Source organism: Aureobasidium pullulans, assembly GCF_000721785.1.
Source record: "Aureobasidium pullulans EXF-150 unplaced genomic scaffold scaffold_16, whole genome shotgun sequence".
Taxonomy (NCBI): Eukaryota; Fungi; Ascomycota; class Dothideomycetes; order Dothideales; family Saccotheciaceae; genus Aureobasidium; species Aureobasidium pullulans.
The window spans coordinates 180,346-202,642 of record NW_021941036.1 but is presented as its reverse complement, the minus strand read 5'-3'; the positions used below and the strand labels follow the sequence as shown (position 1 = coordinate 202,642).

Sequence of the window (22,297 nt, the reverse complement as noted above, 5' to 3'; positions counted from 1 at the left end):
TTACCAAAGAGAAGGTGAAGCATTGAGAAACTCGAGTCGTTGAAACATGAAGGAATTTGGGAGATCTGGGGAACCATGTTTCAGAGAGCCTCTTCTCGTCTGTGAATTTCTTCTTTCCCTCCTTGATACCAATGCCCAAATGGATATTCTACTTGGGGACGCCTGATACATCAGGTCTCAGTATCTGACCGCTCAAACAAGATCTCACTTCAACTGCGGCGGTGTCCGGGCGAGTCAGTCTGCTGCACGTAATTCCGCTTGGCGTCGAGATCTAATCTGGACATCTCGACCTCTTCCACGCGAGATTCGTATCTGGTGATAGTGAACAGGGCTGGTTAATATGTTGAGAAATGGTATGCGGCAAAGCGGACCTCAATAGAGGGCTGTGAGCGCCGTCGAAAGCTCAAGATATTTCTTGCATGCAACGAGACCTGTCCGGAGAGATGATCGACCGCGGCCAGGCGCCGGGACAGGCCACCGGTGCATGACTTCCGCTAGCGTGCCTGTGCAATCTCGAGCGACGTCGTTGATCTCTCCGACTCGTGGTTTCGGTCATCAATTTTTTACGCTGTCAAAAGGCCGTCTGCCTCGAATTGGCCTTGAGCATGAGACTTTGACGTTTCGAGGGCTCCGTAGGAATGGAACCTGTGTTAGGCGTGCAGCACGATGCCCTCACCACGTATATGACAGGCGCCTAGGGTAAGTCGAGTGCATAGATGAGTTAACCATCATGTTGTCGCGTCCCTATATCTGTTTCCTGCTGTCCCTCTCTCTGCTTGTCCCAATTTTGCTACTCTACCTACGACTTTCACCACCAATATCACCATCATGAAGCCTTCAACCATGATACTACCTGCTTTCTTCGCATTGCATGTAAGCGCAGCACCAACATACTACCAGCCACCACTTCTCAACACGACGACATCCATCAACTCTACTAGCAGCGACTTCAACCCTCTACCACCGTCATCATGTCTTGCCAAACTGGAAGGAACTCTCAAAGACCTCACCAGTTCAACCTTGTCCATTCTGCTCGGATCTTCAACCACTATGCTCGGCTATGCTTTCTGCGGAATGACCATGCCAGCAGAGACCTGGGAGACCTGTACAGACTATGCCGTAATTGCTGGCAGTGTTGTTGGTCTCAGTCACCTGGCGATGTGGAAGTTTCCTGAGATCCTCGACGATCTGAACATGTACGATACAACTGTCAGACCTTGGGAGCAGGCTCCTGCCGCCTGGGGGTTGAATGAAGGTCCGAATGGCAAAGTTGAAGTCAAGCCTCGTGTGGAGCTGCCGAAAGCCAACTTAGGAGCATGGCCTTGAAGAGGCACACACTGTTACCACTCCACCAATCCCCCGGCTTCGACCAATCTGCCAATATCAAACAACAAGTCTGAGACCACTGAACATTGTGTGATGCAAATTGAAGCTGCACAACAGTGTCATCTTCGCCAATTGCGGCTTGGAGAAAATTTCTTTAGGAGCCGTCATAAGCAGCAGTTTCGACCATACGCCGTGCAGACCGCTTTGCAAGTCTATGTCCAGACGTCGACCGGATTCATCTTTGGGGCTCTTATAATGCACCAGCTGGAGCCATGTGTCTGTCTGCAAAATCAGTACACCCCTACGAAGAACAACAAGTCGAGCCCTACATGCGCTGGCCAGTACACGCGCAACCGCAAACATCAAAGCTTTTGTGTTGATCTCACTGCTTTCAACCTCGCGTTGCATAAACTTTCCTTTGTTGCATTCACGCCTATCACGATCATCACGAACTAGATACCCTTAGATAGCCTCAAGCAGCCCATTCTTATGCAAGCAAAACTTCCATTACCTATCACGTGTCAATCAACCGCTGTTGAGAAGTCGCAAGTTTGTTGGTCGAAGATCGGAGATGGCAGTCGTATTGGGGTGCTCTTGCCATTCGCATTGAAGTATTGGCAGCCACTTCTTTCCCATCGCTCTTGCGCACTTTGGCGGATTAGACTACTTCAACATCGATCCTGCTTCGTTCGTCAACCACAAACTTCATCCGCCACAAAGCTTGTCATCTCAATCCTCGTTGTCGAGTCGTCCATGCGACCGCATCATCCCGTTCTTCCTCCACGTACCGACTCGAGGGCTTCAACATTGTGACGTACACCTTCGAATACTAGTTTCATCGCTTTCTAGGAGACATGCCCCCACCCTCTGAAAATGAAGTAGTGCGTCTGCTTCCTCCAAGGAAAACCAGACGACGCTGGTGAGTGCCCACCCTCCTCTTGCACTTACGTTGATCAACGACTAATATCTCATGTAGTCGAGACAAGATCATCGCGCCATACACCATCAACGGAACGATTCCAGTCCGCCGCAAACCTACTTTGTCCGCCACTATGTTCAGACTTCCTTTCAAGGTCCCCTTCTCGACTTCATACCTCGTCTACCTTTTGGAACTCATCATTGGGATACTTTGGTACAGCTTCCGCTTCCAACACCGTCACTATCATCCGCCGACTCGAGAGCGGGACATCCGAGTTGTGTGGTTCTATCTTCGGATCATTTCCAAGGACATTCAGTACCGGTTTCGAATGATGCAGTACCGATTTCGAATGATGCAGTACCGATTTCGAACCCTGCTGCACCGATTTCAAATCCTGCTAGATGACATGTGGACAGTCATGTTCTTAGCCATGGCTGTCGATTCGATGACCAACATATGGGACACGTGGTACATTGGCAGATCTCACTTGCTAACACAAGGAATCTCGCACGCCATGCTGTCCTACAGAATACTGGCAATGCTTCTGCTTTCGGAGTTGGTCCAGGAAGCCTTGTTGTATGTGAATCGTTCCTCTCAATTAAGGGATGCTGACTTGCTCTAGCTCGCCACACCAGGCTTACTGGATCATTCCATCATGCTATCCCCTTGTGGTCGTATATTCGATAGCAACGGAATCTTGGTTTTCCTATTTCATGCGTTTTGTTTCCAAGGTGTAAGTCACCTTGATCATGTCATGGTCTACGAAGACTGATCACTCACACGTGAAAGGGCATCGTTCTGGGAGCCTTGTCCGAATACAGACATCAGAAGTGGCATTGACTTCGCCGCTGTGCATACTCTGGGCTTGTAAGAAGGTCCGGAATCACAACCTCTCTGGACGTGTCATACTGATCTGTCGTAGTGCGCATGTCTGGAGAGACATTGCTGCCATCATCCTCTTTGATGCTTCTAAGGGCCTCTTTCTAACTGCCATTACATTCGTGCCGATCAAGTGTTTGTACGAGTTGTTCTTCCACTCTTTGAGATCAGAAACTCACCAAGGTGTAGACTCCCATACTGCTTGTTTCGATGCCTTATGTTAGCTTTGCTCATCGTCTTCTTTTGCATCAATCTCACATTGCTTTACTTGTAAGACCATTTGCATCCCCTAGACAAAATCATGCTGATCCAATGTAGCACTCTTGCTTGTCTATACGCCTTCCTGATCAAGGGCGTTTGGTTGATCTCACCACTGGTGATTACCTCGGCCTTCGCAGAATACGTGAGCGAATGCATGAGCAATCGCTCGCTTCACAACAACAACTCGAGTACATTCTCAGACGTACAGGGACGGATGGGCATCGGAGGATCTTGAACTTGTTGCGTCAGTCTGATTAAGCATGGGAAAGTTTGGGCGTTCAAGCTTGGTGAGTTTTCTAAGGACAGGAAGTCTTGACGGCCAATTTCTTATTTTTGTTCCTACGCCAGAGCTGCAATATCATTGTCTGAGGGTGAATCACCCAAGACGAGCTCTCATCATAGATTTTAATAAGTCTGGATTTACTTGCATTTCCATCTTCACAACAAGAAACTCACACTTCGAATCACTTAGATTTAGCAGTGATCTAGCTCGTCATCTTCTTAACATTCCGAGATTCTCGGATTGATGATAGAACCTATTACACTCTATAAACAGCACAGCTAGTTAGTACGAGTGCATGTGTGTTTAAGTTCATGTTCGCCTTTAATGTATAATCTGCACTTTGTTGCATCTTTGTTGTGTTATCGTCTTCTTCCTCTTGATGACGCGAGAACATATTTTGCTACCGTCAACTTGCGTCTGACCATGTATTAGTCTGTAAGTAAATGCCTGTATCAAACAAAATGCGAAGAGACGATGTTCAAGAATGTCAAATGTCGTTCCCCGCCAAGCCCCGAAAGCCCGTTATGGAACTTTCTTCCACACCCCACCAAAAATTTCACCCAACGCAAAAAAAAATGGCACTCCATCCTAATATTACATATCTCTCTTCTCTGGTACAGCTAGACGGTCGGATGAAGGGCAAAAAGGATGGTGAAGATGGTGGGATTCGAACCCACGCGGTTGCCCACTAGTAAACTCATTTCAGGTGAGCCTGAAACTAGCGCCATAACCACTCGGCCACATCTCCTTGGAATGCTGGGACAGCATGATGGAATATAATCCTTGCCAATGCGAGCGATGAGGTTCAGGGGACTAGGTGGAAGGGTTGGGTTGAAGTTTTGGGTGGAAAATCTGCATTTGCAGGTTGAAGTTTGGTGGGGATTTGCAAGATTGAAAAGGCGGGGAGGAATTGTGCAGTTGTGCTTACTTGGGGAATGGTGGCATAGTATAAAAATAAGGGGGAGAGGTGGAGGGATTGGATATTAGACCGGCTTGATTGGTATAGAAATATTATCCTTCCAGGATATATACGAGACTTGACAGAATGGCAAGGATTCGATACCGAAAAGCCAAGGAAGATGGCAACAAAATTGGAGAGACCGGAAAGTGGTTCCACGAGAACAATGAGACACACACCCTAACGCCAGGTCATGTCATTATCAAGAAAAAGGGAGGGACACAAACGTGATACTCAGCCCGGGAGTTCCGCCAAGACAGCGGTACTGTCAAGCTCATACACTTGCATTTGTGCGAGGTTGGATGGCGACCACCATCCATTCGCTCGGTCCTCCGGCCCATCAACCATTCTACCCTGCAGCTCTTGCACGATATCCTCTTGAGGCATACAACCCTCAGCTCCTTTAGTCAGACGTAGTTGTTCAAGCTGGAGGTCTCTGGCTGTCGCGTTGCCCAGCAGGTGCGATGTATGGTTGAAGCGCACAAGCAGACCCCCTCTAGAGTCTGCGACATGCTTACGGGGTGACCATTTGATCTGCTTGTGCCGTTGACTTTGGATCCGAACCGCCCAGCGAGTTGTTTCTGTAGACGTCAGGGTTCTCCGAGGTCCTGATGGCTTGTTAGAGAATGTCCACTCGGATTCACAGCATTTTGAATATACCTTTAGAGTGTCTGGTAGGAGATATCAGGCATTTCGGGAACCCACTGATGGGAAACTCCTGCCCTGCACCATATCGAAGCGCGATATTCGTCTTGTAGATCTCGTTGCTGACGGGTATTTTTGTCTGTTTGAGCTGGAACTGGCAATTGCGGATCATCCGTTCTAAAACCTCGGCACCTAGTTTGACGGTCGTGTGTGATCCCACTTGTCCCTATTCACTGATGAGAAAGTAAGCTTCGTTTGCAATACCAGTCTTTTCGAAGATGAAGGTTCCCAAGGCAGAAATCCTTGGGTCGTCGTCTGCAAAGCGACAGCGGATGTAACCTGTCGCATCAGAGTTAATATAAAGTTTTCAGGATACCGTTCTAGCGAGCTTACCTGTCACTTCTTTCCTCTTGAGAGGATCGGTCTCGTCGGGTTGGAAGTAGAAACTTGTTGCCACTAATTTGAGAGCAAGCATGTTTGTCTGGTATTGACCTGCAAACTGCTTCTTTGCCATTTCGCGCAATTCAGATAGCATGGAGAGGTCGTCCAGTAAAGGCGGATCGGTCGGGAAACTAGTATTCAACCGCACATATCGGAATCGATCATCGGACTTTTTGCTGCTAGCAAGGAAATCCTTCCAGGTCTGCTCAGAGTCGAGCGAGACTGCGATATGATCTTTCGCCATATTGGCAAGGAACGCACCCTGGGCAATAATTCCGCGCGTGGCAGTAGGCTTGAAAGGCGCAGCTTTTCTCTTTTCGAGTTTGGTAAGATTGTGTCCAGTCCCGACTGAGATGATGACGTCTGGTTCCTTCAGATCAGGCCAGATGAGCTTCCTTTCGCTGTCAGCAATTTTTACGGGGTTGTTATGGTGCACGCCGCCGTCATAGTATGTTTGTTTTGAGCCCGCATGGTTGAAGGGTGTGAAGTACAAGGGAGCCGCTGAAGTCGCTCTTGCTCTGTTCAAAGCCCGTTAGAACAAACACAGAAAATCTGCCAATGAACCTACGCTTCCCAGAGCCGCAACTCGGCACATCCCTTTTCTGGACGCTCAAAATGGTAGGGTACTAAGAACAGTCAAAAACCTGGACATGTTTCGGTCCCGAAGGCACTTACGTGATGTCCCTGAGATCCTATTATAGTTCGAGAGCACGACACTGGAACTTACAGCTGTAGCTGTGACAGCGACTTTGATACCGTAGATGCCTGAGCTTGTAGGCTTTGCACCAAAAAGGTCGGCAGACTCCGTGAATGCCTCCTTGAGAGCACCTTCGATAGCAGCAGTTCCGTAGAGCGAATGATAATAGGTCCGGATCAGCCTCCCTAGGAAAGGACCTCTAGCCATCATACGTTCCTGGAAGGCTTTATGACATAGATTCTCGAACTTCCGGGTGCAATCATCGACACTCCAGCCTTTCGATACTAAGCCGAGCGCAATTATACCGCCAGTGCTGAACGGGTTTTAGTACAAGCGAATATTTCAGAAAGCGAACTTAGCTGGTTCCAACCACAAAATCCAAGAAGTTTTGAATACGAAGAATGCCATTTCCCAAAGCATTCTCGATCTGCTTCAAGATTTCGAGTTCTGCAATGCCACGGACACCGCCTCTGGAATACGGGTATTAGCGATGCGCCCACTGTGTTGGGTAGAAAGTAGAGAAGTTCACTCACCCATCCAGGGTCAAAATCCTGACACCGCAATGCGGAGGTTTCAGGTAGAAAGGCGTATAGCCAAGGATTTTGCCATCCATTGGACATTCCCAAAATTCGACAGTATGTTCTTTGGTGACATGGCCGTAGGCTTTGAGGCAACCGGTACATATCACATGCCCACATGGTAAAGTATGCTCTGGGAAGTCAAAAAGGCAGCAGAAGCAGACCGTGTGGCTAGAGAAGTCGTATGTGTCATTTCCTTCCAAGGCGTGAGCAAAAAATGGCTTCAAGACTTTGTTCTTATGTTGATCCGTAGCGGCATTGATCTCAGGGCTGTCGGCGCAAAGATGATTGCGAGGGAGATTGCAGAGCAGCTCGTGGAGAGCCACGTAAACTTCGTTACGGAAGTGCTCCCGAAAGGCGTCAAACGTGAATTGCGACTCATAGTCGCCACCTGCCAGAACCTTTCCAGAGCTCGATTGGTGTCCCTTAGTATGTCCGCTACGAACATTGACGCAACGACCTTTGCCAGGGCGCACGTACTCACACGGCCAATATCGATCGCAGAAGTTCATTAAAGCATTGTCCAGATGTTCGAAGTATGGTGGAACGATATCAACGGCGGTACCTGATCGAGTCAGCCCCAGCTCTTACAGTAGGTCATGTACGAGCTCTCACCAAGGATACCGTGACGTGTTGCATCGAGCATGATGCAACTGGCAACTACAACGGCTAGCTCTTCAAAAATCGGACGAGGTCCCGCGCGATCTTTCCAGGCTTCCATGAGTTGGACGGCAAGCTTCAAAATATTTCCGCCAAAGTCATCCGGTATAGGACTATGCGCGAATGACGCTTGGACGAAATCAAATGGTGATTCTATACTTTTCGAGAAATGGTCAAAGGCGTATTGAAGATAAGGTTGCATATCTTCTGCATTCAGAAGCATGCGTAGATCACCTTTGCGTCTGCCAGAAACTTGACATGCCGACCGGATGTTGGCTGTGAGATCATTGATTTGTTTGGCAATGAGGTTGGGTCGGCCGGTTGTGGGAATACGAACCACCTTTATGGACGTGTAGTATGATAGGATGAGATCCTCTACCGTCCTGATTATTTTATCACGCTTGTGCCAGAACTGAACGTACTTCTTGAGAGTCTCGTTTTGAAACACGGTTTGGGACATCTCTTTCATCAGAGTTGTGGTTGCAATGTCAACATCCCACAACTCTGTAGATGTTGCATTTTCTGAAGCATTCAAGGCAATGATGGCGTGTGGCAGAACTGGTTGGTTGGAAGATCCCTCAAGCGCAGCCGCAGCCCATTCGACTAGTTTGACCAATACGCTTTCAATGACTCTATGAACTATGTTAGTTTGAACTTTGCATTGCTTCGGTGAAATGTGTACTTACTTCGGGTTCTTGAGTACGAAGACGATAACGTCTGAGAAAGTGTAAAGAAGACGAGGATAAAGCTCTCTGACTGCAAACTCTCGAGTCTTTCTCCATGATTTGTCTGCCCAGATAAGATCTCGCTCGGACACATGGTGAAAAGAATGATCCGAAACACCCGGAATCGCTTTCTTCGCTCTTTGTTTGATTGCCTTGGCCGCGACTGGTTCCCGCTCACCCCCTTCAAGCCCTTCGCAATCAGCGTAAAGAATCGGGTGATCGGAATCGGCAGTCGGAGGATCCACATAGAGATGAACGTCAGTGGAGGTCGGCGAAGTGTTGCCAACCGCGCCAACTACTGGGGTGTCGAATAATGCTGGTGTTTTCGCACCGAGGTCGATGATTAGCTTTATCAAGGAACTCTTTCCAGCTCCAGTCTGGCCAACGAAAGAAACAAAGCTAGGGTATCGTGCGCTTGGATCGAGATAGGAGTGATTTTCTTCAGCAAGTTGTCGCGTGGAGGCCATTAGGCCCTCAAATCTTCCATAGTCTCGCAGAAGAGGACGCGCGCTATCCTCGCGGTGGACGCCAAACCAAGAAGTAAGGACATCTTCACAATGCAATTTCTGGCGCTCGTCTTCATCAATATTCGGGTTGAACACAGCTTGTGTCTTTCGCGCAAGTGACCGTGGCGTCTTTTCGTGAGGAATGTCGTTCTGCGATGCATTGTTCTTGTGGGTCAACTGTCGTTTCCAACAGTACTCACACATCGAGAAGGTGCAGACATTGCAATATGATCTGTTAGGTCCAAAAGTCTCACAATCGTCACAATACTCGTGGTCTCCCGATGCGTCAAGACTCGGTGGCTGGGGGTCCGGCATCATGATGCGTTGAGCAGGGTTTGATTCTCCTTCATCGTAATATTCGTCGATGGCTTGTGCGTGCGAGCGCGGTTGGAAGCATTGACTTCCTCTGCGATACATCTTGTAGGAAGTGGTTGATGTCTTGCTTGGATTGTAGGCTTCGTACCAAAGACGACTATGGACCTCTTCCGCAGCGGTCTTATGAGAGGTCTCGAGAACATCTTGTTTCGTTCCGTCTTCCGATGCCCATGATGATCTTCTTGTCTGCTGCTGATCTTGTTCGCTGTCATCGGGCATAGAGACCTCGACGTTGGGTATGAGTCTCGAATCAGACTGGGTGTTGTCATCTCTCGGTCCAAGACTGAAGCTCAATCCACCGATATCCTGCGGCTCAGAGAGGTTCAAAAAAGAGAAGTCTGTCATTGCCATCGTGGCTAGAGACGAGGGAACTTTACGAAAAAAAAAAATGAAGACGAGTGCTTCCAGGGGGAACCTCTGCTTCTTGAACAGTTCAAGCTGCTATCCGCCGGGTAGTAAAGATAGTCAGTATGCACGCTTGACGATTTGCGCGCCGGGTCCAGCGATGCTCGTGGCTGTGGGTTGTAGGCGCCGTGAGTTGATAGCCAAGTGATTCTGCCCACCTTCTCTGACTGGTGACAAAGATTCGATCGAGTCTTCTCAAATCTGGACGATCAAGCACAGCCCACAGAGATGGATGTCGTAACCCCAATCGCAGTCGCCCCAGCAGCGCCTTCAGCATGCGATAGTCTACACAGCCCTGACATGGATGCCAAGTATATATGCGATTGGTTTGATCAATTGGGGCTGTCTTTCGGCGGCTAAGCCTGAGTCGCAAGCCTGCGAAGCTGTTAACATGGAGCTGAACAAGCGAAAACTGTTCGGGTCGGCTTGCGCCATTCTAGCCAGACAATCTGCTTGTAACATGCATAAGTTACATATAGAACGGGTCGGGAATGGTTGGAAGCGGTTGCCTGACTCGTTCCTAGACTCTCGATTTGGAGGTTGGTCACGATGTGGCTGCAGCCTGCAGGGCGCTTAAGTACACCACATCGAAGACATCCAGATACCGATCACTTTCAGTCAACTGCAAATTATGCCTGCGATTGATGAAGGCGGCATCATAAAGACGAAGGTCGGAAACAGGTTTTGGTTGCAAGAGCGTGTTGGTTCCGGCAGAAGATATCAGCGTGGTTCGTGCGTGCGAAGCTGTTGGAATACTGGAAAGCTCAGAAGTTGATGTTGTTGTTGTTATGGTACACGATGTCAGCCGATGTCAACCGATGCCAACTTCAGTAGGTGGGGCGCGTTCGCTCCTTCCACTGTAGCTTGGATGTCAGCATAAGTTGGTGGAATTGTATAGTATGATCCAGTCATTTATAAAAAGAAGAACGTTACATGATACTATTGATTTTTTAAAGTCCGAGATATTAGGTCCTAATAAACACCCAAATCCCTGTTACAGTGTCTCCCGAGTCACTTTTCTACATCGCAAGTCTCCAATTGTGAATGATTCTGGATTTGAAATTTCTCTAGAGCTCTACTGCTTTCGTATGGATGAATGCTGACGAGGAGATAGTGACCTCGGGCATTATTGAAGTTCAGACATTCCATGAATCCCCCCTTCACGAATCCCAAATCTGCCTAACCTCACCCCTCTTGCCCCAACAATCATATTCCACCCACTCCACCCTTCTCCCTCTTCCCTCATCCCTACAAAGCTTGCCCGGATTAAGCACATGACACCCCTCAAACGTCACCGCGAATGCCGGCGCCTCAGCATCAGCCAACACCAAAGTATGCGGTAACGGATACAAACTCATCGCCGATCCTTGATCCCAAAGCACCGGTCTAGTAGACAATGGAAAAGGAGAAAGATTACTTTGAGGCAGTAAGGAGAGGACCAGTTGTCTCGCTATTTGCGTAGGTGTGGGGATTTCGGCGGAAGTGGTGTCTGGCATTTCTTCATCGTCTTCATCTTCGGGGGTGGATGCTTTGCCAAAAGTCAAGGCGTTTCGACGTAGACGGCTGGATATGTCGTCGCGGAAAACGGTGATTTCGTGGGCGGGGCCGAAGATGGAAATGCGTGTTGGATTGGACGTCCAGATTGGTTCTACAGGGACATTGTCGTCTGTTTTTGGTAAAGGCACTTCTGCTTTGGCGGCGGCGAAGGCGCGTTTGACGCGGCTGGTGAAGAGACCTGGGATGGATGGGCGAGGAACTGGGTTGCTGGCGCCGGCGCTGAAGGCAGAAGCCCAGGGGTCATTATCGCCTGGTACGAAGACCCAGGTTGAAGTGCGTAGGAGGGTGGGAAAGTCTGCTAGTACGGTTGCGAGGTCGTTGAAGTATTCTTTGTACTCGATGCTGCCGCCGCTGCCTCCTCCTGCCATGACTGGATGGCTGACGAAGTTGCCTATGAGCATGAAACTCAGAGGTGTGAGTTCGTCTTCTGAAGCGTAGACACGCAGGACTGCACGCAAGGCTTCGAGTGATGATGGATCGTCGAGATTGACTTCGCCTAGGATGACCATTTTGCGTTGTTGTGCGGCTTCTTCTTCATTCGGTGCTAGAAGGCGCTTTTCCAATTTGCGCATCTTGGTTCCCATGACCTTCTCACTGCCCAAGCCAAGGAAGTCGGTCCAGCCAAAGCCACCGCCAACGCCAACATCTTGTTGCTTGGTAGAGTCGGCGACACCCAGTGTTGCATTGCGTTTCTCTGACGGTGGAGCACCGATGCTGAAGCCAATGAACTTTCCTCCAATAGTGCCGCCAACACCAGTTGCAGCACCCAGACCACTGGCACCTGCTCCTGAATACTCTTCCTCGTAGACACCTTCGATCAGTACGACCATACCTGGACAGAACCAGGAAGAGTCGACACCTTGCAGCGGCTTTGCGTGCTGCAGATCCAGAGTGATACTTCCGGTCAAGTCGTTCAAGGCCAGAGTACCAGTAGGAGTGATGACCAGCATGCCGAGCAGGACGTGGTTGCTGCCATTTCTACCCAAGAGGTTTGCGATGGGAGTGAGCTTGTAATATTGCTGGATAGAGGTTGAATCCGAGCGTTTGAGGGAGCGAGTGTTAGCCACTGAAGGTGCCTGGAAAGCCTCGTTTCGCATGAGACGCTGGTGAATGAGATTGTATCGGTCGCGGAAAAGTTGTGTTCTATGAGCCGGTGAAGGCAGGAGAGTAGACTTTGTCGTGATCTTTTCGAAATGTTTCTTGTGGACGTTGTAGCTCAACCTGGGCTGGTCAAAGGCACTGACGACCTTGATCCATGCTCGAGGATGGTTGATATCTGCACCCTCGTCTTCTTCGAGGTCCTGTGACTGGAAAGACGTCTCGGCCAAACTTGGTCTTCTCGCAAGCTCCTGACTCTCGCCAGCGAAAGCGAAACTGCTTTGTCGGCTCAGATTTGTTTTTGTCGAAGCAATCTTGCCACCACTCATAAGACTTTCTAGCGTCTTGAGGATGTTCTTGAGTAATGAGCCATCGTTGACAATCAAGCTGCCTCCACTCTTCTTCCAAGCTTTTGCGACTTCCTCGAGCACGCCCTCTGCTGTGCCCCTTTCACGCCATCCTGAACCGCAGTGTTTGCCGACAAAAGTGGCTAGTGATTGTAGTGCCGGAGAACTGAGAGTGAGATTGTGTTTTTTCGTAAAGGTTCGGAAGGCCAAAGGTCTCAGACTGGCTGGTGGGAGGAGAATGGGTAGGATTGTCGGTATTGAAGGCTTGAATGCTGGCGGAGGAATTCGTTTTTCGCGAGGGTTGATGGGATGAACCGGAGTTCCGAAGGCCGGACTCGACGAGGGAACCGTGTTTTCCTGTAGACGAAAGGTAGCTGCCATTTTCTGTGTTAGTTGTGAAATGTGTTGTCGGTTCTCTGGTGGTTGACGCGACGGCTAAAGTGCCTTTCGCGAACGACACGCGACGCGCGCGTGCATCACATCAATCTTCATGTGATTGGCCGAGCAACTGCTCAAACATTGTCGCAATCATCTTGTCCAACTTTGCAACTGTTTGCTAACTTCATCATCGAGTGACGATATCTCACATACACGTCTTCGTTCGGTCCACCACATCGCACGTCATATTGAAACATCACCATGTCGGTCCCCGAACAAGCACAACCCCTCGACACTGTCTCGGAAGAGCAGGCACCTCAGATCGAGAACACCGAAGAAGCACAAGCAGAACTCGCGAGACTACAAGCCGCCGCCACGAAAGAGTACTCTCTCAAGAACTATGCCGGAGCTTCGGAATTCTACTCGCAAGCTTCACAGCTGCAGGCACAACTGAATGGTGAAATGTCCCTCGACAATGCCGATCTACTCTATCAATACGGACGCTGCTTGTACCACCTTGCTGTTAGCAACAGTGACGTCCTGGGTAACAAGGTCGCTGGCAGTGGAGAGCCTCAAAGAAAGAAGCGCAAGACAAAGTCTGCCGCCGCAAACAACGATGCCCTCAAGGACGGCGAGCAAAAGACTGCAGAGGAAGTCGTCGAGGCCGTTGTGGATGAGAATGATGGCACTACCACAAAGAAAGAGGACGCAGCAGCAAATAAGCCCTTCTTCCAAATCACCGGCGACGAGAACTGGACAGACAGCGAAGACGAAGGAGATGATGCCGAAGCAGAAGACGAGGAAGACGAAGATGAAGCCGATGACTTCGCTGTCGCCTACGAGATCCTGGACATGGCTCGCGTCCTCCTGACCCGCAAACTCGCTTCCCTCCCCTCCACATACTCCGGCAAAGGCAAAGCCAAAGAAACGACCCTAATCGAAAACCCAGAAGCCCGTCAAGTCATGGACCGCCTCGCAGACACCCACGATCTCCAATCCGAACTCTCCCTCGAAAACGAGAACTTCCCTCTCGCCGTAGCAGAAGGTCGCTCCGCCCTCGAGCTCAAGCAAAAACTATACCCCCTCGAATCCTCCTTGCTCGCAGAAGCACACTTCAAACTAGCCCTGGCCATGGAATTCGCTTCCGTCACCACCACAAACGAAGAAGCGGTAGAACAAGGCGCAACCAAGGAAGAAACCGTAGACGAAGACCTCCGCAAAGAAGCTGCCACCCACCTGGAATCGGCAATCCAATCCTGCCGCCTCCGCATCTCCAAAGAAAACACCTCCCTCCCTTCTCTCCCCACAGACAAACAAGATGCCAAAAAGAAGGAAATCAAAGATGTGCAAGAAATGATTGAGGAAATGGAACAAAGGCTTACAGATCTACGTACTCCTGTTGCTGCAGCTTCTGGTGCGGAAAATCCTCTAAGGGGCATTCTGGGTGGTATGTTGGGGGAAACCCCTGCTGATCAGAAGACGAGAATCGCGGAGGCTACGGCTAATGCTAATGATTTGAGTGGGTTGGTCAAGAAGAAGAAGAGTAAGCCTGTTGAACCTGCCGCTGCTACTCTGCCTATCCAGAAAAGAAAAATTGAAGACGGAGAGGAGGTGACGAGTAAAAAGGCGAAGGTTGAGGAGGAAGTCAAGGATGCTTAGAAGGTTACTGGCGCTTTTTGCTGATATGATGATGGGGCTGTTCAATCTGGTCTTGGGATGGATCTGCTTTTTTATGGCATCGATCCTGTGTAATCCTTGATGATAGCCAAGGCTCGGAGAAGAAGAAGAAGGTTGATTCATTAGCGTTATAACCTATGACCACAGCAGAAAAGTAATACATACACTTTTACCATCATCTTCCACATCTAGGCAAGCAATCTTCTTGTCTCTGCATCTTCTGCACAACTTCAAATATAGCCATCTCCTTTCCTCCAAAGTTTGGCTTTAGTATGTAACGCTTGTCGTTCTTTTTCGTATATGAAGCAGACATATCACTAGATAGTAAAAGTACAATACAGTAGCGGGATAATTGCCGTTTCACCGATGACGTGATGATCTTTTGAGAAATTTATGTCTTTGCATTTTGCGTTTTTAGTATAGCCTTAGCATTGAAGGGGAAGGGAGTAATATTTCTATTCATTTTTTGAACCTGCCTTTTTCCACCCGTGCCGTCATCCTGTGTAGTGCACTCGCTGTGATTACAACGTAATCTAAGGGTGTTTTCTTTGGAGCTTGTATTGCAATGAAGTGTTAAGCATTAGTATTAATGCATTTTGAAGTCAGGTTGAAATTGAGGGAGGACGTGAATAGATTTTTTACATATTTTGGCGTGAGGATGCAAGGCGGTGATTCACCACTTGACTGTGAAAGACAAGCACTCACAATGTCCATGTTAGTATGGCAAATAGAGGATAGCGGTTGATATTGCTGATGTTATCGTCGATATTAGGATAGGAACCATTGTCTAGGGGGTCACCCTGTCACAGTCCACAAATCGCAGTTTTTCCACTCGCATTGGGTAGACACACCAGCGTCAGGACTGGAGGGGAAAGCGTAGTGAGGATACGTTCGTCGTCCATTGCGATGGGAGAATCGCAAAAGTAGAGTTGTGCTGGACTCTCTACACGATGAACGTGACACCAAAGTTTGATCGAATCGCGTATGGGAATGCTATGAGCTGTGTGAAACCGATGGAACTGCACAAGCATCCCGTATGGCAGAAGTTGCCATCGAACAGGCCATTGCAGAAAATAGCGCAATCGTTGCGATTTGACGTTGTCGATGCTCTAGATTCTTGAGGAACTCGCCCTTTCACATACCTCTTTTGCGCATACCTGACTTACATCTTGTGATTGTGAAGATGAGCCGCATTCTGACATGGTCAAGAAAGCAACCAGAGAAGTTTTCCAGTGAATATTTCAAAGGGCATCGCTTCATACCCTACTCACCTACCACCATGACTTACAGCAACTCGTGACACTGACTTGCAATCTCTTCTTCTCGCGATCCATCTCTAGCAGACCAAACAAGATCCTCGATGCAAGACGAAAGACGTTCGGGATTCGACGTTTCAGCGGTGAAGGCGCACACTGCATCGCGTCGTGTCCAGAAAATAAACCTGCTTCCATCATGCTCGTAGAGCATAGAGTGCCGAGGGCGTTTCTGGACCCTGTGGAATTGTGGATCGCAAAGGTAGCGTGTGCGTGCAAGGCGCATCGCTCGATTCAAAGTCCTTTACTTGCCTACAAGGCTAGTTGTCATGGAGAAGCTTTCGAGCCGATACGTCCAAAAGCGTGACATTTTCGGCTGCTCGAGGAAAGGCTGGAGATGACGTTGACGTTCGCTCTTGAATCAAGATACCATCGAGCATCGCCAGCTTCATGTGTGACAGCGATGTAGAATTGGTGACTGGACGTGGATGCTTGTCGTTCGTCGCGGAGCTGGCCGCTGTGTTGAAATGCAGCCAGTTCGCTCAGCAGATTCCACAGTGTTGTTGCCCAACGTGCAATGTAATCGAGATTGGACACTTTCGATCCCGTAGATGACTGCGCGCTGGGTCCAAGGGTTGTTATGCCTCTTCTTCCACACATCGTGTTTTTGGTGAAAGTGTCGACATGTGACATGTATCAATCGATGATTGGATCACACGATTTCTCCCTCGATGCTTGGGCATAAGGTGATTGTTTGAGCCACCATGGAGAATGATCCGAAGCCTCTTTTGCTATCGATAGAGACGACGCCGTTCTGTATGACAATGATGACGAAAACAATAGAAGGGAAGGGGTCTTGCATCGCAGGGCTGGATGGAGATCAGAGAAACCAGTGAAAAGAAGGGAAAACTCCCAGCGCGAATCGACGATTCGAAGAAACAATCGGAACCGGGAGTGGCTCCGAGCGTCATACCAACAAGCCGACAACGAACATCAAAATGATGACGGGCGTGACACAGAATCATGACGCTCACCAGTTCCTCACCTGTTCTGGTGCTGCAGAGAAGCAAACGGCCGTCAGCAGCATCGCCTGATAGCAGATTTGAGGTCGATAGCGCCAAAGCGTGGGCGAACATTCCGTGGTGTTATTGTTTCGACTGTGCAGCCAGGCTTCATCGCATCGCCGACATCCATCGACAGCGGCAGCGGCGGTGACGAGTCCGCGCACCAGGCTGCTTCGACCTGTCAGCCACCACAAACTACGATTGTGGGATCCGTCCAGGTTCGAAACAGCATCCGTGATCAGGCTTTTTGGTGCTGCTGTCAAAAACGATCGCGGACGCCAGCGCCCAGCGTTTTTCTGGAGCCGCATCATGCTACTTTTCATCGCCGATCTGTAAGAGGCTTCGAGGACTGGGCCATGCGATGCCTCTCAGGACAAGGAATGCGATACGTGTTGTGAGCTGAGCGTGGGACATGGCGAATCGTCTCCATGTTCTTGTAGCGCTTGCCAGGTGAGAGTGTGGAAACCAAAGATGCTGATAAATTGGTGAAAAAATTGTAACAGCAAGAACGCGAGTAGACAAGTGCCCGAGTAGGAGTACCAGCACCTTGGGCATCTACTGAAGCTTGTTCAAGTGCTCGTTAAACATACCTTAAACCGAAAGAGACATCCGCGCGAAGATCAGGCAACATCTCGATCTCTGATTCTGTACGAAAGCAGGCAGTGGATGATCGAAGTGTTTGCCCAAATCGAAATCGCGACCCGGATTGGATGACGCTCACGTGGGAGGGAAAGCTGTCGGAAGGCGCGGAGGTAAGATTGACCTATCAGCGCCAGGTATCCTAGCTCGGAGTGACGGCCGAGCTGGATGATCGAGAGATAGACAACACCGCAATTTTCGGATCTAAAGCCTCGATGCATTCGAGCGGTGTTTCGCACAATCAGGGCAATATCAAGCAGGCCAAATGGTCCAGTGATTTTGGACAGTATTGGATGGTATTAAAGAAGCCTTACCACATACAGAGAGCGTCTTGTAAGGATGTGACGCAGCAAACAATACAGACAAGTCGACAGAGCATGGGATGATGGATCTCAGATCTCAACTACTGAAGGATTCACGTGCAGCAGAAGACATGTTCTGAAAGGTTACACGGTAGATAGGCAGCTGAATTCAATCAAAAAGATACTCGCAATAGGCTTATACACGGCACATGGTGTAAGAATAAGCAGGCCAACGATGCTGAGAGTAGACGTGTGCCGCAGAACTTGTTGCAAGACATCAGCCGTTCGGTGTTCGCATCGAGATTTGACAGGAGCATCAGGCATGTCTCCTAGCGAAAGGAGGGCTATGAAAATGGGATGAAGTCTAGATGTGTGTGTGCAAGCTCATCGCCGATGTGGCTTGCAACATGGCGACGTCGGAAAACAAGCAAAGTAAGCTGTCAGATCGACTGTTTGCTCGCAACTCAAGTAGGCCAGCGTTCGCACACCTCCTACGGGTTTCTCTCTGTCAAGTCCTTGAGTTCGACGAGAAAGCTGAGAAATCATACAGTCTGGGCACTTGAAGGGTGAAAACAGTTCAGGAGAGAAAGCGGCCACAGAGCCTCGAACATGGTGACCTTAGGCCTAGACCGGAGGCGTTTCGGGCCAGGGTCCATACGATGACATAATCTTGGCTGTGACGGCGATTGAGCCTCCAATAAAAGGCTACCGATCTCCGCGACTTCTAAAATGGCATTGATGATCGGAGTGTTTAGCCGCACAGAGCACACAACGGAGTTCGATTCGGGCGCAAGACGAGTGATGGCCGCAAAATCGTGTCTCGCTTGTCTGCAGAGTCAATCAAGGGCAGTTGCTGCGTCTGATCCCCCACCACGTGAATCGACGTTCGATACGTCTCATGCCCTGCGATGGTCAAGACGATCTGCTTTTTTGGAATCTGTGATTGTGGGTAGCCATCTTGCTGGATCTCAGGCAGGTGTTTCGATGCCCTGATTTGGTCGAATGTTCAGCCCACCGGTTGCCCCATAGGCCATTGATCCTCTACTTTGTTGCACTTGTCTCCTTCTCTCTGATCAACACCTACCTATTTCACCCACCTATACGCCTATATCGCGCTCTGTACTCATTCATTCTGGAACACAGCCATCTATACTAGCGCCACTACATACAAGTACCGACCCGTTTTGACACACATGACATTGCCTCGTCGATACCTCTTCGACACAGCCGCCTCGATGGCATCAGAAGCCTATCTTCGCCCGCCTCACCCCCGAAGGCCGACTGCCCAGCGCTCAGTCTCTCTTCGACACAGCAGACCTTCGCCAGACTCCAAGGACACTAGAAGCTCTCAGACTGAAGCCTCCAGTGGCTCGCCGTCGAGCAACAAGCCTAATGTTAGCAAGGCCGACTCGGGCGAGAGCAGCAACGCCGACAAATGGTTTGAAGGCGCCAACAACAACGCCGACGGCAAGAACAACACATTAGGTGACAGTCAGTCATATTCCCGTCCACGGTACTTGTAGCTCGTACACTGACCCCCTCCATGCAGACGACCCCCCGTTTTTCCTTCAAAACTCCAGCTCGGAAGAGACTCCGAATTATCTAGGCCCAAGCGCTATGCTCGAGCAATCCATGCCAATGCATGCTCTACTACATAAGAACGATACCGAAGACAGTGGCAGCTCAGATTTCCGTGCTGTCATTGATGACCTCACCATTCAGAACAAGAAGCTCAAGAAACGCTTGAAGAAGTACGAGAAACTCCACGACGCCCACCTCAAGGATGAGAAACTCTTCGAGGTTCGCGTCCACGGTCTATCGTCGAACAAGAGACGCGAACTTGAAGAGATCCTTCGTACCTTTGCTGTTGGCGCTGCTGGTCAGCCGAGTGGCTCTGCCTCCCAAACGAGCAACCTATACGACCGCGTTGTCCCAACTCTTAAAACTCACAAGACGGCCTCGTCCTCATCCAACTTTGCCGACTCTGCTTACGCTTCCAACTCGGCTTCAGCCTCCGCCTCAGGCCTTTCTAACTCAAACAGTGGCCAGCAGAGTAAACATTCTTTCCGTCGATCTAACAAGAGTCGCCAAAGCAACATTCAGACTTATCTCCACGACATTCCAGAGGGTCTGCTTCCGCAGCACCCTGCCGTCATGACTGAATACTCCAAGAAGAAGCTGGTTGTGCGCCGTCTGGAGCAAATCTTTGCTGGAACTGGCGCCGTACTTGGGGATCACCATCACCCCATTCAACAACAAGAGGTCTCACAAATGGCTGCGAGGGCCGACAGAAGCGCCCTGGAGGCCAACGGTCAGACTGCTAAGATCGAAGGCAATAGAGAAGCCCCGATTATGAAGGACGACGAAGAACGAAGTGCTCAGGACTCTCCAGAACACAGCAGCGGTCCCGAAGTCACTCAGGGAATTGAGCCTTCCCTAAAGGTCGTAGAGCAGGACTTCGCAGGTGTCTCACCTCAGCAAAGACCTACGAGACCTCTGGATTTAGACCCTCATCGAGCCCAGAATCCTCGCGATAACTTCCAGTACATTCGCCACCTCGGCTTCTCACCACCTGAGCCCAGCACTATGGAAGCTCAGGAGGGCGGCCATGGCTGGATCTATCTCAATTTCCTGTTCAACATGGCTCAGCTTCACACTCTCAACGTCACTCCAGAGTTTGCTAAGAAGGCTCTGATCGATTTCAGCACAAAGTTTGAGATCTCTGAAGATGGACGCAAAGTCAGATGGAAGGGCGGGAGAAACATCACTAGATCTGCCAGCGAGGCTGACAGCTCGCCATCGACGTATGGAAATTCCCCTTACGACAAGTCACCTCTCAAACGATCAAAGTCGTCACACCACAAACACGGTGGCAAAGACTCAAAGCGTAGAATGCTCGAGAAGCAAGACAGCAGATTTGCCTACACGCCACTGTTCTACCATCGTAGCAGCGAGGACGACAGCGATATGTCTTCTTCGGAGGATGAGACCGAATCTCCATTCGTGGGCCCTCCAGGGGGTGACTCTTCTGCCATGACCAGTTCTGGCATTCGAACCGTCTCATTCAGACAACAGAAGAAGAAGACAGATAACGGACCCATCATTTTCTACAACAATGCTAGGTTTTGTACCGACCTTAGCGGCGAATCCACGACGGAAGTGGACATGACAAACAACATGCTGATGTACCACCCCATGACCGATCATGCCCTTGGTATTCCAAAGTCTCCGGAACCAGCACCAAAGGACGTTCTAGAGCACCGCGGTCCTCTCAACAATGCAAAGGACCTGCCTGAAGCCATGAGCCTTAATGACAACCCGATACCCGAAGCTCTTGAAGTCAGCTTCCCTAGCGTCTCACCCATGTCGCAGGCCGGACCCACCAGAAGCCCAATCGCTTTGGAGGCTTCCGGTATTGGTGGTATCTGCCCCTCCGACAACTTCCTAATCAATGTCAGGACTGAGCACAAGCGTGTTTATGGCGCCCCGATCCAGCCCGCTCCGAAGAAAGCATACCCTGCCCATATTGCCTCTTTATTCAAGGAGAGTGGCCGTCAGCAGCAGCAAACGCCTTTTACGGACTATGTTGTCAAGACGTTCCACCAAGAGTTGCCACCTTCTGAGCTTCCTCCTGCTTCCTGTTTCATGGATGTGGACGAATTTGACGATGATGAGTCAGAGTTTGGCGATTATCAGTCTATCGTTCCCGAGATGGATCGTATGCACGACGTTCCATCCACAGCTCCGCAAACCATCGACATGCCGTATTTGAGCAGCGACGAGAGCGGTGAGGAAGAGGACGAAGAAGATGATGATGCTGCATCAGATGGCTCCCTTGATCTGCTTGCCACTGCCCGCAAGCTTGATCCTCAATCCGTTCAGGCGCGCGAGCGTGAATATGACGCCCACATGGCTGAGCGATTGGCCGAAGAGATCCCTGCCGGCAGCTCTGCAGCTACAGCAGGTGGTGGCAGCGGCTTTGCTAGCCCGATAGCTGGTATCAGCCGCAAGGAGTACGAAGCTGCAAAAGCAGAGCACATGAAGCGCCATGCTTCCACCATCGCGTCCGCAGTATCAATCCCGAGAACCGAGACGAACGAATCAATGATTGTCAATGGCCAGTCGCCTTGATGAAAGACATGTATATGGTTGTAATTCATTTGCATAGTTGAAGGCGTATGTTTTGGATGATTTGTTTTTGGATATGGTTTTAACAAGATACCCCCCCATCAATATGGGATTGTTGAATTGAATGATTATCTTCTTTTATTTCTTTGCCTTGCAGTGCCACTGAATAATGTGATTTGGTCTGATGATTCTAGCC

General features: G+C 49.8%; 8 protein-coding genes across 8 annotated transcripts; 5 read left to right on the top strand and 3 right to left on the bottom strand.

Moving 5' to 3' along the window:
• Positions 1-828: 828 nt before the first annotated feature.
• Positions 829-1,326, top strand: M438DRAFT_376419 (uncharacterized protein; the record flags this gene model as incomplete). Its single annotated transcript, XM_029908658.1, has 1 exon — positions 829-1,326. The coding sequence occupies one exon, from the start codon at positions 829-831 to the stop codon at positions 1,324-1,326; it is 498 nt and encodes a 165-aa protein (XP_029758122.1).
• An 854-nt stretch (positions 1,327-2,180) lies between these two features.
• Positions 2,181-3,620, top strand: M438DRAFT_357459 (uncharacterized protein; the record flags this gene model as incomplete). Its single annotated transcript, XM_029907174.1, has 5 exons — positions 2,181-2,245; positions 2,303-2,821; positions 2,868-2,978; positions 3,168-3,263; positions 3,443-3,620. The coding sequence occupies 5 exons, from the start codon at positions 2,181-2,183 to the stop codon at positions 3,618-3,620; spliced, it is 969 nt and encodes a 322-aa protein (XP_029758121.1).
• Positions 3,621-4,416: 796 nt separating this feature from the next.
• Positions 4,417-5,193, bottom strand: M438DRAFT_65597 (uncharacterized protein). Its single transcript, XM_029910227.1, has 2 exons — positions 4,907-5,193; positions 4,417-4,806 (listed from the first exon to the last, which is right to left on the bottom strand). The coding sequence occupies exons 1-2, from the start codon at positions 4,940-4,942 to the stop codon at positions 4,474-4,476; spliced, it is 369 nt and encodes a 122-aa protein (XP_029758120.1). The 5' UTR covers positions 4,943-5,193; the 3' UTR covers positions 4,417-4,473.
• Positions 5,194-5,497: 304 nt separating this feature from the next.
• M438DRAFT_357458 (uncharacterized protein) lies at positions 5,498-9,604 on the bottom strand (the record flags this gene model as incomplete). The annotated part of the gene is made up of 7 exons (XM_029907173.1): positions 5,498-5,610; positions 5,665-6,230; positions 6,281-6,338; positions 6,388-6,722; positions 6,943-7,378; positions 7,579-8,279; positions 8,334-9,604. 7 exons carry the CDS (start codon positions 9,602-9,604, stop codon positions 5,498-5,500), a joined length of 3,480 nt encoding a protein of 1,159 aa, XP_029758119.1.
• A 1,086-nt stretch (positions 9,605-10,690) lies between these two features.
• M438DRAFT_301531 (uncharacterized protein) lies at positions 10,691-13,041 on the bottom strand (the record flags this gene model as incomplete). The annotated part of the gene is made up of 1 exon (XM_029902100.1): positions 10,691-13,041. The coding sequence occupies one exon, from the start codon at positions 13,039-13,041 to the stop codon at positions 10,819-10,821; it is 2,223 nt and encodes a 740-aa protein (XP_029758118.1). The 3' UTR covers positions 10,691-10,818.
• A 144-nt stretch (positions 13,042-13,185) lies between these two features.
• Positions 13,186-14,734, top strand: M438DRAFT_347647 (uncharacterized protein). The gene has a single exon (XM_029905951.1). The coding sequence runs from the start codon at positions 13,300-13,302 to the stop codon at positions 14,695-14,697; it is 1,398 nt and encodes a 465-aa protein (XP_029758117.1). The 5' UTR covers positions 13,186-13,299; the 3' UTR covers positions 14,698-14,734.
• Positions 14,735-16,732: 1,998 nt separating this feature from the next.
• M438DRAFT_407579 (uncharacterized protein) lies at positions 16,733-17,493 on the top strand (the record flags this gene model as incomplete). Its single annotated transcript, XM_029909905.1, has 2 exons — positions 16,733-16,784; positions 17,006-17,493. 2 exons carry the CDS (start codon positions 16,733-16,735, stop codon positions 17,428-17,430), a joined length of 477 nt encoding a protein of 158 aa, XP_029758116.1. The 3' UTR covers positions 17,431-17,493.
• Positions 17,494-18,863: 1,370 nt separating this feature from the next.
• M438DRAFT_367411 (uncharacterized protein) lies at positions 18,864-22,212 on the top strand. The gene is made up of 2 exons (XM_029907950.1): positions 18,864-19,464; positions 19,523-22,212. Exons 1-2 carry the CDS (start codon positions 19,167-19,169, stop codon positions 22,102-22,104), a joined length of 2,880 nt encoding a protein of 959 aa, XP_029758115.1. The 5' UTR covers positions 18,864-19,166; the 3' UTR covers positions 22,105-22,212.
• The last annotated feature ends 85 nt before the right edge of the window (positions 22,213-22,297 follow it).

Excerpts from the sequence above, each read along its gene's own strand:
- M438DRAFT_65597 (XM_029910227.1), bottom strand. The coding sequence starts at position 4,942 with ATGGTGGTCGCCATCCAACCTCGCACAAATGCAAGT. Across the intron at positions 4,807-4,906 it reads AACCTCGCACAAATGCAAGT|GGTGTGTGTCTCATTGTTCT; the intron begins GTATGAGCTTGA and ends ACCTGGCGTTAG.
- M438DRAFT_347647 (XM_029905951.1), top strand. The coding sequence starts at position 13,300 with ATGTCGGTCCCCGAACAAGCACAACCCCTCGACACTGTCTCGGAAGAG.
- M438DRAFT_367411 (XM_029907950.1), top strand. The coding sequence starts at position 19,167 with ATGACATTGCCTCGTCGATACCTCTTCGACACAGCCGCCTCGATGGCA. Across the intron at positions 19,465-19,522 it reads GAACAACACATTAGGTGACA|ACGACCCCCCGTTTTTCCTT; the intron begins GTCAGTCATATT and ends CCCTCCATGCAG.